The sequence below is a fragment of the Strix aluco genome, chromosome 20 (assembly GCF_031877795.1).
Source record: "Strix aluco isolate bStrAlu1 chromosome 20, bStrAlu1.hap1, whole genome shotgun sequence".
Lineage (NCBI taxonomy): Eukaryota > Metazoa > Chordata > Aves > Strigiformes > Strigidae > Strix > Strix aluco.
This window is the reverse complement of record NC_133950.1, coordinates 6,278,947-6,293,476: the sequence shown is the minus strand read 5'-3', so window position 1 is coordinate 6,293,476 and position 14,530 is coordinate 6,278,947. Positions and strand designations below refer to the sequence as shown.

Below are 14,530 nucleotides of genomic sequence, written 5' to 3'. Positions count from 1 at the left end.
GTGCTCCCCTAAAGATCAACCTCTCCACCATTTTCAGGCTGGGTAATGTGCAGATTAGGGCTCAAGGAACAGATTGGATTCAGTGCAAATGCTGCACTGTCCTGACAGAGGACAGGACACCAGGCATCCCCATTCCCAGCATGCTGGAGTCAATTCCCACCCATTTCTGGCCCTCCTGAGATCATCAGCGAGCATCCTTTTAGTAACAGCTATGAACACAACAAATGGTGACAGCCCAGTTTCCCTCCCAGATGGATTCACCTCCTGCTTTTACAACCCAAACCCCAGCTGGGCCTTATGAACTGACCTCTCCCAAGCATGAGCTATGCAGGCCACTTTTCCAATCTGACACAGGGGAGGAGATGGTGCCACCCCTGTGACAGCAATACTGCTGAAATACCAACTGCTTGCTATCCCAACCCAATCAGAGAACCAGGAGGCATCAACAAATCACCTAATCCTGACTGAGCTGGAGTGAGGAAAGAAGACAGGGATCCTAATTTCCTAATACATCCATCTAAGAAACAGATCCTGATTTCCTTCCAACCCTGAGGTACCACAAATGCCAGGCGCCATGCCCTCTCCGTTGTTGCCGCGTGGTGCAACCTGAACGAGGTCCCACCAGCGCTGAACATCAACTCCCAGCTCAAGTCATTAGCTGCTCTTCTCTGGCACTTGCTCCCTGCTTCAATTATTCCCCACTTGACTCGGGCTCAGTGTGTAAAGCACCCAGCCAGCTGCAGGAGAGCCATGGGTCACTGCTCCAGCTTGCCAAGCCAAGCCCAGCTCCAAGGTCAGGAAAGCCAGCCAAGGTCTGCAGCCGGCTGCCCCTCACTCCTCTCCTTGAGGATATTTATTGCAGCTGTGCTACACAGGCTTTCCTCAAAGCAGAACTGCACCATCAGTGGGGAGTGGGTGAAGAACAAGAGCCTCAACCCCAAAGAATTGTCTTGTTTTATGCCAAAGCCTGGGAAAACCACACGTTTGGAGGACTGTGCCCCATTCACCAGCAGGCTCTACAGTAAAACCTGAAACCTGCCTGAGCTTGTGACCTTTACCAGCCTGGGCAGCAGTGGTCAAAGGGTAAAGCCACACACCTGGATGACGCTCAGTCAAATCCTCCTCAGGGCTGCCCCGTGACCCAAAGGAAATAAAAACACATAATGAGCATGAAGGTCCCTAATCTGCCCCAGCCAGCCCCCTCTTCCCTTCCCTGCTGTGCCCGGGAACAGGGGGCTGCAGACACCCCTCCGTGCCCTCTCCCTTCCTCCCCACACAGCCCAATGCCCTCACTGGAGTTATCAGCTCCCAGGTTCCTCAGTGCAATCCCAATCCCCCTGGACCTTATCCCCACTTGGATTTTGCTCCAGTTCCACCCCTTGGAATCCAGTTCCCAGCTCAGTTTCCCAGGCTGTGAACTGCATCGCTCCAGCCTTGCTTCCGAGCCAAGGTTCAAGTGGAGTTAAGGTCTACGAAGATAAATCAGTGGTTTCCCTCTCAGAAACACATTCCCACTAATGTGGCTGTATTGAAGCTGCCAGCATACTCAAAGACGCATGTTTTTGGGCAGGGGTTTGCACAGTGAACAGGAGCATGGGGTCACCACCTCTGACTGGTGCGTGTTAGCACAACGCAAATGCAGCAACAAATGTCTCAGAAACAGTCAGCGCTTCCTTCAAAATAAACATCCTTTTTTATAGTCACTTTATTAAAGTATCCGCCATCGCCCGCACAGCCCATCACTTCCCGGTGAAAAGTCCCAGCTCCACGCAGCAAACTTTTGAAACTCCTTGCTTGGAGTTTTCATGAGGCAAACCAGTCCTGCACCCCGTTTTATAGAGTGAGGGGCCTGGACCCTGCTGTGTCCGTCCCAGGTGGGGGCCGGCCAGGGCCTCCTGCCGCAGGGAGGGACAGGGCTCAGCGTTCCTCAAAGTTTCATGAAAAGTTTCGGGACAGTGACTCGGTGACCAGCCGCAGAGGGGAAAGATGAGGGACATGGAGACAGGCTGCGGTGCCCCCGCTACAAGAACCGCTGCAGCCGCGGCGCACACAAGCCCCGCTCTGTTATATTAGACATCAGAGAAGCCGTGCACAAACCCCGGCAACTCCGGCTGCTCCGCTCCTGCAGGGAGAGGGACACCGTGCCCTGCTCCAGCGGTGGCCCTGACACCGAGACCCTCGTGTCACCCCGAGACCCCTCCAAAGAGACACACACACACACACACCCCCTCGGTGCCAGCAGCCCACGGGGGATGCCATTCGCAGTGGGAGAAGCCTTTCTGCCCTCAAAGCAAGCGCGGCTGCCCCGCGGCCGGCACCAGGGGGGTTCCCCCTCATCCCCCGACGCCGGCAACCGCTCCCCCTCCCCGCAGAACCGCGGCTGCTGGCGGGGACCGGCCGCGCTCCCCGCTCCGGCGGGCCCCGGGGCCGCAGCCCTGGGCTAACAGTGCATCCTAGCGGGGAGCGCCGCGCCGAGCATCCCGGCCCGGGATGCCCCAGCTACCGCATGCCCCCCCCCCCTCCCCAGGGTCCCCCGCCCCCCCCCCCGGTGCAGGGGTGCCGTCCCGCCGCCCCGGAGCGCTCCTACCTGCGTGTAGCCCCGAGCCTGGCTCGGGGGGCTCCAGCCCCGCCGGGCACAGGGACAGGGCGCAGAGCAGCGCCAGAGCCAGCGCCCCGCAGCGCATCGTGCGCCCGGCCCCGGCCCCGCCGCATCCCGGCCCGGCCCCGCCGCCGCCGCCGGGGCAGGCACGGCCCCGCCGCCCCCGCCCCCGCCCCGCTCCGCCCCGGCCCGCCCGGCGCCGCGGGGACCCCCGCACCCCGCGGGGGGGGGGGCACCCCCTTCCCTCCGCCCCCTTGCCCACACGTGCAAGGGGTTAGCACATACTCCTGCAGGCCCAGTGCTGAAGGGGTTAATGCCCCCCTCACCCATCCCCGCTCCAAATCAGACGCTTTTCCAACGCCCCCCGGCGCTGCAGGGTTTGGGGGGGGGAGATCCCCCACGCCCCGGGGGCAGAGCTGCGCGGGGTGACACCTCAGCCGGGTGCTGCAGGGGTTAACGACCCCCCACCATCTGCCGCTTTGGCCTCCATAGGTAAAGGAGTCACCCCACACCCCCCAAATAGAAGTTGCCACCACCGAAAAAGTTGGGTTTTGGGGTGCTTTGCCCCCAAAACCATACCCCAGCCTGCTGCCTCCACCGGGGGGGGCGGGACGGACACCTGACCCTGTTCCCACAGGGTGATGGGAACATCGCAGCCCCCCACCGTGGCATTTTGGGGTGAGTGAGGGACCCCAGCTCTCCTGTGAGAGCTCTATTGGTCCTCTGGGTTTAACCCCCGCTCTCCTTACACAGAGTCTGGGCCAGTTCACCCCCTTCTTGGCATCACATGGGTTAAATCTCACCTTGCCCAGGTCCTGCCCAGCCCTCACACCACTGCAGGCTCCTCTGAGCCATAGTGGAAGGTATTTACGGACAGATACCCCAAAATCGAGTTTTCCCCATCACCACCCCGCCAGCCCCACGTCTGCACAGCACCCTGCAGACGTGCTACCCCAGGGCAGCCCCTGCCTCGTGGTACACGTTCAGCTCTCTGGTGTCACCAGGGGCACAGACCCTGCCACCGCCACCTCGCTGCTTCCCAGGACTGTCTGCCCTGCGTGGCAAACCGCGGGGTGCTCACAGAAGCCCTTTGGGGGTTTTGGCTCAGGCCCATGGAGGAGGCACGCTCACTCCCAGTCCGTGCCAGTATTTTCTCTGCAACAGTCACCCAAAGACCCCCAAAAATATGGGAACCTTCAGCGAGGGACAGCCAGATCTGCCTGCCTGCGGGTGAGCAAGGGCCCGGTGATGTCACCTGGCTGTCATTTTGCTCAGGCGGCAGTGGGATATCAGGCTTCTGTAAGCTCCTCTCTTTAAGTCCCGATTGCTGCTTAATCTTGGGGAGGCGTGAGCCCCGCTGGGTGCAAAATGCGCTGCGCTCGCCCTTCTCTGCCCGTTTCCAGGCCCTTCCCCTGCCACGCACTGACTCAGCTTGTCAAGGAAATGAAGGTCAGAGACACTCAAGGAGTCATTTACTTTGCTGCGTAGAGGACTTTATTTGTCAAGAACATGTGACACAGGCTTGTCTTTCCTTCCTCAGGTGTTGCTGAATCCCATTGATTTCCACAGCTGTGACCTTCTGTCCCAGCAGCACGATTCCCATTGCATCTCTGGGCTCTCTCCTGCAGCCGGTCTCTGCTGTGGGACATGCAACCTCCTTGCAGTGCAGAGCCTCTGCCCTCTGCTCCTTTCACGTACCACTGTCCCACTGCAGGAGTTTTTTTAGGTGGATCACCTGCAGAACCAGGTCTTTTAAACACTCGCCACTCCATGAGGAGGAAAAAAACCCTTGTAAAAGGCATTCATTTATTCTGTCACAGTCCTGTCGGCTCAGCTCAGCATCATCTTTTAAAACACGCTATCATTGTGCTGGATCCAGTAACACAGCCACATCCACTCCCCTCCTCAGCCTCCTGTGAGAAAATGGGGTTTTACACCCCTGTGGGTATTTCAGACTTTTGTGCAGGAGTAGCTGGACAAGGACTGTGCCTCCTCCTCTGCTTGTGCCGTGCTGGGCAGAGAAAAGGCTGCCAGAAACAGAGAAATAATAAAAACAGACACAGACAAAGCCAGTTCTGGGATATTCTGTTTCAGAGCAATGACAGAAAGTGGAGATGAGGATAAAATGAATGAACTACGGTTATTGATACTGTTTTCTTTGAATTAACACAGCTCAGCTCCATCAGCATGTCCCAGGCTTCCTCTGCAGGCGAAGGGGCTCTATTCTGGTGTTTCCATCAGTTCGCTCGGGAGCTGGTTTGCTCAGACCTCCCTTCTCAAACAGCCTCAGCAGCTCCCTCGTGCTGACTCACCCACCTCAGGACTTCACCCCCACAAATATTTGCACAGCCTTATCAGAGCTACCCTTCCCCATCCCTGTGCAGAGCTCCTCACAGCTATTGCCACAAATCAGTCCCCGACCTTTCAACATTTTTACTATTGTCCCTTTTCTTTGAATTCCCTCCAATGCACCAATGCACGACATGCTAAAGTCCCAGTATCACCTCACTAGCACCCTACAAGGAGCCTGTGGATGTAAAAAAATCACACACACATCAGTGATTCAAAACACCAAGACATGAAGAGTGACCTACAGGAGCTCAGGAGACCTTGTCCACGCTTTGCACTTGCTTGCTGGGTGACCCTGGGCAATTTAGTCCCCTTGAGGTGTCTCAGTTTCCTTTTTTTTATCAAATGAAGATGGAAACCCAGCCTCTTTTGCAAAATATTCTGGAATGTGCTGAGGGACAGTGTTGAGCTGAGGCTCGTTATTATGATCAGGCACTTTCTGAAAATGGTGCTTTCAACAGCCCTGAAAATATCAGGAGATCAAGAGGGATGAATTCCACTGGGATGAGTAATTCATCACCTTGGAGGGTACGCAGGAGTCTATGGGCACTGTCTGCAAATGTGGTTGGAACAGGGAAGCAGCCAGATGACGATGGGTTTTCATGCTCCGGAGAGTACAAAAGACCAAATTACCTGCACAGCTTGGACTCAGGTGTATTCAGTGTCTCACCCCAAGTTTTCTGCATCCTAAGACAAATGTTTCAGGGAATGACCCTCAGAGAGTTGCAAGGGGAGGTGAATCAGCCTTTTTCCATTTTTTGTTTCCCTAGAAAGTAGAAAAAGCCTGAAAATGCTACCCCCTAATGGTAAAACGAGGCGTGGGGGTGCTGTCCTCGGAATTCCTGATCCAAAGCCCAGATTTTATCCATAGGGCAGGGACTGGAGATACAGGGAGCAGAACTCTCTGCTGGCAAGATGTGTCCCTGCAGGGAAGAGACCTTGCACACACCCACTCACGCAGCAGCTTTGCATGAACAGCGTTACACTGGTCATGAGAACCAGGCGGTGCTGGGGGCAAGGTACAAAAATAGTTCCATTTTGTGGAGTTCAGCTGAACTCAAAAGCAAAGCAAACCAGGTGTTTCGGCATCCGTGTCTCGGACGGATGTTCAAGTCCGGTGGCGGGGACCCCTCCTGCTCCAGCTCCTTTGCCCCAGGACTCAGGCAGTCCCTGGAGAAGCTGTTGGGTGCATTGCTGCCTTTGTCTCATGGACTGAAAGAATACAACAGAAATAAGGAGAAAGAAAGGAAAAATAAATACATTTTAAAAAAGGCAGAAAGCCCCCAAAAGGCTTTTAGGATTTGAAAACACATGTGGGACTGAAAGCTGGTTTTGGAGCTGCTCTGTGACACACATCTGGAGGGGAGAAGCTGCTCATCTGGTCCTCCAGGCAGATTCTAGCTCCCCAGATAGCTGCAGCGGAGCGAATGCCATGGGGGTCTCCGCTGAGGTTGAGCTGCACCCTGATTCGCGGATCTTGCACTGTTTTTCAAACCTTCCCTTGTACGCTACTCAGACACATTCAGAAGCCTCCATTCATCCTGTTTGTTGGGGATATCTTAAAAATTTAATAAAAATCCTACTCTTCTTCCCTGTGCTCCACTGTTGTCCCACCCAAGAAACCCAAACCCTGCACAGACTGCAAGCCAAGAAAAGTTATTCTGCTTCAAATTTTGCTAATAATTCACAAACCATTTTCTTCGCATGCTACAGCCTGAACTGGTGATCAGAAGGGAAAAGACCTTCTCCTTGCATCTACAGCATTTCACACGATACCTGACTCTCAGGTGGGACCTTGGGTGGTCTCATCGCAGAAAAGATGCAACAAGAGAGAAGAAGAAGAGTTGAATGCTAAAACAGACCTTGTGCTCTGAACGGTACCAAAAAATGCAAAAATGCAATGGTCTTCCCTTCAGCAGCGCTCTCCAGCTGCTAATAATTTTTCTCAAATTTTGGGAGAGTCCTTGACATAGTCAGAAGTGTCACAACACCACACCCTGATGAAAGAGATGCACATGGTGGATTTTTCCCCCTGCTAGGGAATGAGGGCGGTTCTCCAGTTATCCAAAGAAATGAGAAGTTCCTTCCTTGTGTACCAACAGCCCTTGGGTTTTTCTTCTGCTCAGTGCAAGCCTTGGGAGTAGGAACTTCAAGGTACAGTCAGCAAGTATTATCATTATTAGGTTCTTTTTCTACAAGTGCTACAGCATGCCCTGGACACATGGCAGACTCCTGACAACAATCCAAGCCCACATGCTACCGATTTCCACGCCCGTGCCTACCTGAGGTAGCACCAAGGACACTTGCTGGGAGTGGGTGTAAGGTTTAATAAGGGTTAATTCTAAAGGGAGCGGCGTCCCCAACAGTTTTGCACATCAGCAAGAGAAACATCAATCACTGCTAGGGTTTTTTGTAACCCTCAACTTAAATTATGCAATTTTGCTGCCTGTTAGACTCCAGGAACTGTAATCTCCATACTGGATCCACACTGCAAAGGCAAATTTGCAAACAGCTCCCTACTCAGACCGAGCATCTGTGAAGCCTGTATGGAAACAAACACAGATGCAGCCAATTTCTTAGAGTATCCCAATTTGGGCTAAACTAAATCCGGTTTCACACCAGCTCTCAGGGGTTATCGCTCAGCGTGGTGGTCAAGCCAAGCTGCCTCCCGCGGCTCTCTCCTAGGCAGCCCGCCGGCTGGGGGGCTGCTCTCAGGATGGCGGTCTCCCGGTCACTAGGCACACTGCACACACCATCTTTGAATTTGTAAGGTTTTTTGCTAAGTTTTTATTTTAATTCAAGGACTTTGCTTCATACAAAATGTAATTGTAGAAACAACTGCAGAATTCAAAGTTTGGCTGATAAATATTACTCAGGCAGCAAACTAGGCAATCACAGAACCTTTTTTTTTCTTTTTTTTTTTCCCCCTTTTTTTTTTGGGTAAAGTTCCGCTTGTGTTGCATGGTTGGAACTTTTATAATTTTTAACACTGTTTTTTTAAATATAAAGTTTTGCAACAAACCCCCAATTTATATCAAATATAATTAAAAATTAACAACTGATGAATACATTGTATCAAAAAAGTACGAAGATAAACATTTTCCATGCACATACTTTTTATATATGTATATATGTATATATTTTACATGCAAACATTACTTATTCAAAGTACAGCCACTACGAGACTGGTTCTGGATGCAGAAAACTGATTGGTGCAATTCAAGTTTGGCAACTCACTATGAGGATTCTCGGAAATATCATGTATGCATTGAAGAGACAGCAGAGAGGCTGTAAAAAAAGGTAGGAAAAGGGTTATGAACAATTGTGGTCAGGCTTGTCTGTCACTGTCATCGACCCCTACAAGGCAGGTGGAGGATTAGACAACTTGAGATTCTTCTTCGTGTTCTGCCTAAGAATTGGAGTGACCCAAGGCCCTCGTTTGGCTGTGCGCTTCCAGATGGTGTGTTAGTGCGGGGCTGGGGGTTTGAGGATCTAAAATGGTAGAGGAAGGGGAAAGGCGGAGTGGAGAAAAAGGCAGAATTATTCAGTACAGAAAGACATCTCTTTTGCTTTCCAGTGTGGGTACAATGTTTGCATGCACTGTCAGAGAGATTGTGTTTTCCCTCTCCTTTACTTCCTGGAGTAAAAGAGTAACGTTTTCTTTAAAATTTCAAATAAAGTGTTTGTGCCTTCATATAAGGAAAATGTATAAAACATTTGGTCACAATCATGCTGAAGCCTGAAACAGGAAAATCCAGCAGATAAAGCTACAGAATGGATGAAGGTCTTTCTGACTGTTGGTGGTTTGGATGTGTTTCCGAACGTGTCATCTTGTTGCATAGCCCTCCGTTTGCGAATTACAGCCGTTACCCATAGCGGACCTCTGGCTACCGCACTTCCTTTATTCAAAGTGCACATAAATACAGAGACAGAGATACAGACAGGAGTTATCCTTTAGCAGAATCCAGGGATGAGATTGGCCAGAGATTATTGTTTTGTAACGGAACAAAAAAAACCACAGAAGGAAACAAAACCACATTGAATTTCTTCAACAGAAGAGCTACAGGGGATGTGAAGAACCACCCTACAGTAGACTGTTCCCTGCCTAAGGCTGAAAGACTGCTGGGAGCACGAGAGACCTCCTGAGCATTTTGGTAGCATCAGATACCCTCCAGCCACCCCAGTGACAAAACAAATCACTGGGGTCCAGCAGGATCTCTACCCATCCTAAGCGACTGCTTCGCCTGGAGAAGTTTCACAGTTCTGGGGCTTGGTAGGTCCTCTGAAAAAATTCATCTGTCCAACCCTCTCCTCTTTCCTATCAGCAATTTTAGCGATGTGCTCACTTGGCACCTCCCCCCCTTCCTCCTTTAACCTTTTGTCAGTGTACTACGTGTCCTCTGGCCACCCTGTGCCCCACATTAGCCCTACAATGGTTCATCAGACCCATGGACACAAGGTCCTGCCCAGGGTTTTCTTTCAGCACTCCCTCCCCACTGGCACATCACGTTTGCCCCTTTCCCAGGCTCAGAGTGCAGAAATCCACACAAGCACAAAAGAAAAAAATCATCCAACGCAAGAGTCATTGCAAGAACACAGAAATCTCATCCCTGAGAATCAGAGTTAGAGGTTTTGCTTTTTTTTTTTTTTTTTTTAAACCCTCTCTTAACAGGCAATAAAAACAAGACTCTCTCCAACTGCCCTCAACACAAATTATGCACCATGGAAAATGGCCAGAGCTCTCGCAGCCCAACTGTGACCCGACGTGCAGTATGAAAGACGCTGCTTCTCCTGCAAGAGTGTCTCTGCAGATGCTGTACTTTTCCACCTTCATCTCTCCTGCAGGACCTAAACACTAGTCAATGAGAAAAGGCCGGTTTTGTTTGCTGCAATCACTCCCCTCCCACCAATAAAAGTATATATATAAAAAAAATAAAAAAGAAAAAGAAAATAAAAGGTTAACAAAACCCAAACCAACCCCAAAGCATGTTTGCCTTCCCCACTGTAAGCTTCCAACCTGGTACTCGAATGCACTGGCCAGCGATGCGACGCGGGGCGTTGTGTGCACCGCGGGACCTCCGAGACGAGCGGCTCCTCCCTGTCCTCCCTCCCCTTCTGCCCCTCCCCACGCTCGCCCAAGGTCTGATGCATCGAAGCAAGAGGTTGCATCATCACTGTGAAAGATTTCAAAGGTTAGGCACTTAGTAGTGAACAACTGGAGCATTCGGTAGAAACGGTGGGACCTGGAATGACAATTGGACTAATTCTCTACATAAAGAGTATTTTTTTTCTTTTTTTTTTTTTTACTGTACAATTTACAAAAATGCACACAATGAAAAGTTAAAGTTCTATCTAATAGCTTGATATAAAACCAATAACATTTCTTCTTCTCACCCCTACGCTTTTTCCTCTTTTTTTTTCTGGTTTTCTTTTTTTTTAGTTGTTTTTTGCTAAATCAAGCTTATATTGTAAACAAGACAAAACAGTGAGGGCGTGTTGCGGTCGACAGGAGAGAGGGACAGAAAGAAAAGTCTCAGCAGCAAGGAAACAGTCCTTACAAAGTAGCTCTCTTGTGGCTTTATCATGTGTCAGTGTGAAGGACCCGACGTGGTGAGTAAATTAAAAGAGATCCACATGGCAGCGGTGTCAGAGCAGAGTCCCGGCTGCTGGAGCACTTGGTCGGCTCAGGGGTGTGCCACTGGCTCCGCCAAAAAGGATTGCTGTGGCTGAACATCAAGTCCCAGTGGACTGTCCTTTGTTCTGGTCTGTGTTTCTCCTCTCCCAGTTTCTTGGGTAGATCTCTTCCTTCTTAGCGGTGAACGAGATAAAACGCAGATGTGATCTTTGTTCGTGTGTGTCCGTTTGCAAGCCCCAACTCCCACCCTGACCGGGGAAAAGAATATAATAATAAATTAATTAAGAAATAGCCCAACAAAAACTGCGCCAATCTCGTAAAGGATCGACAGTCTGCTTTTTCTGCTGTTGAAGGTGAGGACTGCTCTTCTCTCAGCTTCTCGCGTGCGTTGCGGATTTGGCATCTGGTGCGTGTCTTTGAACTAGACAAGGCAGTAGGGAGGCGGGCGAGAGAGGGAGAGAGAGATGTGCTCCCCCGGCTGCCTTCCCCCTAAGGAGGAAGCCTTCTTCCTCGATTTGTCTAGTGAAAACAAAAATAAAGAAAAAAATAAAGAAAAAGAGAGGAGAGAAGCTGCAGGAGTGTCTCCGGACCCCAGGGGCAGAGCAGTTCTCACGGCAGGGGCTGCCCCGTGGGCCCCCTCCAGCCCCGGGCACCGCACGCATCGGAGCGCACAGCCTTCCAGATGATAAAACTCATCGATTTTAAACGCGCACACCTTGAAGGGTTTTGCCATGCCGCTAGCACCAGTCATCCTCATCGGCTTCGTGGTAGTAACTACGTCCTCTGGTGCCAGTCCCGGGGCCCGTGTTGAGACCCAGCGTGTAGTGGTAGCCATTGGGCACCCTGCGGATTTGGTGAGATTGGGAGGTCAAGGAGGAGACGTAAGAAGTCCTTGAGGACCGTCCCGAGTTGGTGGCCACTGCCTCCTCGAAGGTGAGCGTGTCCTCCGGCACCGCGCGGTAGGGGCTGTCGGCCTCATCGCGGTGCCCCAGGTAGGGGTCGGAGCCGATGCGGGCCACGGCCGGGGGGGGCGGCTGCTGGTCCCCCCGCAGCAGCGCGTTGTGCTCGGACAAGCCGCGGCTCAGGCGTCCCGGGGAGAAAGTGGGCAGGCCGGTTTGGAAACTGGTGAAGTGCACGGGCGAGGAGTTAGCGGTCTTGTAAGTGATGCTGGGACGTGGGGTCAGTGGAGTCTGTGGGAGCTGCCTCCGACCCCGGCATGGGGTACTAGCACCAGATGTCGACAGCAAGGGGCTCCCATTAACTGAACCACTGCCCTACATAAAAATTGGAACAAAGCAAATCAAAAAATAAAAAAGGGAAACACCAGACAAACACAAAGGCAGGCAGGTATAAAACAGAAGGAGAAGCAACAGAAGGGAGAGACAAGTCACAAGAGGAAAGAAAAGCAAAAAAGAGAGAGTTTAGACAGGCACAGTTAGGGGGAGGAGGTTCTCGAGAAATAATTCAACAAGAGATGTAAAGAGCTGGAGAACTAAAGTTCTGCGAGCAGTAAATAAGAACAGAAACGATCAGAGCATCGGTAGGACGCAAACTGGCAGACGGCTCCAACAGAAGGGGACACTGTCCGGAGGGAAGGCATCCACATCATACACAGGCTCAACATGCGCCTTACCTGAACTAGGCAGGAGCGGCTCAAAAACCTACGGTATTTTTTTTTGCAAATACAATTTTGCAAAACAGCACTCTTTGCTTCGGGGTGGATTTTTGCAGAACTTCACCCGACGGTTGTGAATGCTGATGTTGGGGATCATTTCTGTGGTCAAAATTGGATTATGTGGAAAGAGGATTTGGGGGCAAACGATTTTGTTTTGTAGTTTTGGGAGTGATTTTGATTAAATAGCCACTCTGAAAAAACAACAGCAAAAAGATTTTTGGGCGGGCTTTAACTAACAAGTTCCTCAAACAAAAATGCATTCACCTGCTCTTCTTTAATATTACACAGCTGATTTTTGAGTGGTAGAAGAGTCTGGCAGCTTTCTGGGTTACTAATAGTGACATGGTGGAGTGCACTAAGACACAGTAAGTTAAAAAATGCCACGAGTGAGAGGAACGGGCCCTTGTTTTGGCATTTCTGTTTACATTCTCCCAGGGCAGTAGATAAATAGCCCTGTGAGAGTGTTGTCAAAATCCCCTAGCCATTCGTGACCTAACATTTTGAGACCAGACCTTTAATTTTTAAAGAGCAGCTTTTCCTTCCTATAAAAACATCAGCTTGTTGTTTGCTGTGTTATCAATCAATGCTTGTTCTGCTCTGCCTGGGTTTTCCAACACAGATTTCAGGGCAAGCACAGCAGTGCTGGGGGCTATCAGCCCAGAGGCTATTTCAGCCGCTGTTGCCATGAGTCGTGCCATGTCACTCAGCAGAAGAGGCAATACCGGTGTTACGTGGGGGTGCAGAGCAGCGTGGGTGTCGCTCACTGGAGCCCCGCTCTCCACAGGCATCAGGGACTGATATGGCATTTGCTGCTCGTGCTGCTGCACCAATGACTCACGTCTTCCACAGCCTGGAAACCGAGTCTTTGCCTTTCTCTTCTTTGGTTTTCACCCTCTCCCTTCTCTGGATTCCCCACATTTCAGCCTTGCTCTCTGCCACAGACACATATTCCCATTCCAGGCGCCTGCCCCACAGCTGAGCTGCCTCCCATCCCCTGCCTCCCCGAGGAGACGGAGGAGATGGTGACCAACGTGCAGCAACCTACAATATTCCAACATCCAGGGGAAGATGATCAGCTTTTTCCAAGGTCCTGAGGCTGAGCACCTCAAAATTACGGTACTTACAAAAGAAAGCAGAACTAAATAGTTTTAATAGTGTTGAGCTGTCTAAAAATGGGGTTTTGTGAGATTTTCAAACTTCTTTTATCCAGGACCAATTCAGGAAATGGTCTTGATTGTAAAAAAATGGTGAGGTCTTTTTTCAAAATGTCCAGCAAGCTTCTTCCTGCTGAAACATTTTGAAATTCCAAGAAGTTTCATCTCATTTTAAAAAATGCTTTTCCCAGATTCGTCACGAAATGGGATTTATATTTAACAATTCGCCTGCATTGAAGAGGAAGCAGTGAAATAATTCACAGAAGATGCATAACATTTCTATGTGGGTCAAAGAAAGCATTGTGAGTTGACCCAAAATGAAATGTTCATGGCTTGGTTTTCTTGTCCCCTTTTTTTGTATTTAAAAAAACTCCAAAGAACTTCTCTTTGAACCAAACCTGTCCGGATTTTTGGCTTGGCTCTAGCTGGAATGGAGCCACCTTGTTGGCAGGGTGAAGCTCAAGCCAGCCTCTCTTTTTGGTATATGCAGGGGCCTCCAGGGACTTGGTGAAATGTGCTGGGCCAGGGCTTCTGGGGAAAACTGTGTCTCCCAAGGAGAGGGACAGACTAACAAAGAAAATACTTGAGAGTTAACAAGCACCTTGTTATCGAGCCAGAGTAACACAGGAAATGGACTGACAGAGCTTCTTGCACAGACCTTATTAAGACAAGGGATCTTCGGCTCATTGGGACAGAAGTGACATGCTGGCTTGGCTATTTTTTGAATCTGTTTTTTTCCAGAACAACCATGGGATGTATTAGCAGCTCCACTCAAAGTAGGTAGCATGTGAGTGTATAAAATACATGGACACTGAAACAACAGGTTTTCTTCTCCCTGCCTTACTAAACCCCCACAGGACATCGGAGACAATACAGACTCCACTGGAACTGGGGGAACAGGTTTATAAAAGGCAGCTGATGCTCTAATGCTGAACGTCTATGAACTATGGGAAGGTTTCAGTTTTTTAATTAAAACATACGTGATATTTAAAGTTCTGGTAAACTGAGCATGCAAGAAAGGAGAGGCATCATGCTAAAAATTAGTGCCATCTTCCTGCCTCTCAAACCAGAGGGAGAAATTAAGAAATGGAAAGAAAAACTCTTCTGAAAAATCCGAT

At 50.4% G+C, this 14,530-nt stretch overlaps 2 protein-coding genes across 14 annotated transcripts in view; both read right to left on the bottom strand.

The window, feature by feature from the left end:
* Positions 1–2,702, bottom strand: part of LOC141932653 (uncharacterized) — a 95,966-nt gene extending 93,264 nt beyond the window's left edge. The window contains exon 1 of the mRNA XM_074846531.1: positions 2,588–2,702. Within this exon, the coding sequence (XP_074702632.1) occupies positions 2,588–2,684 (97 nt within the window). The 5' untranslated portion in view covers positions 2,685–2,702. The remainder of the gene's footprint in view (positions 1–2,587) is intronic.
* A 1,370-nt stretch (positions 2,703–4,072) lies between these two features.
* Positions 4,073–14,530, bottom strand: part of CACNA1B (calcium voltage-gated channel subunit alpha1 B) — a 311,813-nt gene continuing 301,355 nt past the window's right edge. For 12 of the 13 annotated variants that reach the window (XM_074846045.1, XM_074846033.1, XM_074846035.1 and 9 more), the window contains one exon: positions 4,073–11,857. In XM_074846045.1, coding sequence (XP_074702146.1) covers positions 11,321–11,857 — 537 coding nt within the window. In that variant the 3' untranslated portion in view covers positions 4,073–11,320. The remainder of the gene's footprint in view (positions 11,858–14,530) is intronic. The other variant, XM_074846044.1, reaches the window with a different exon arrangement.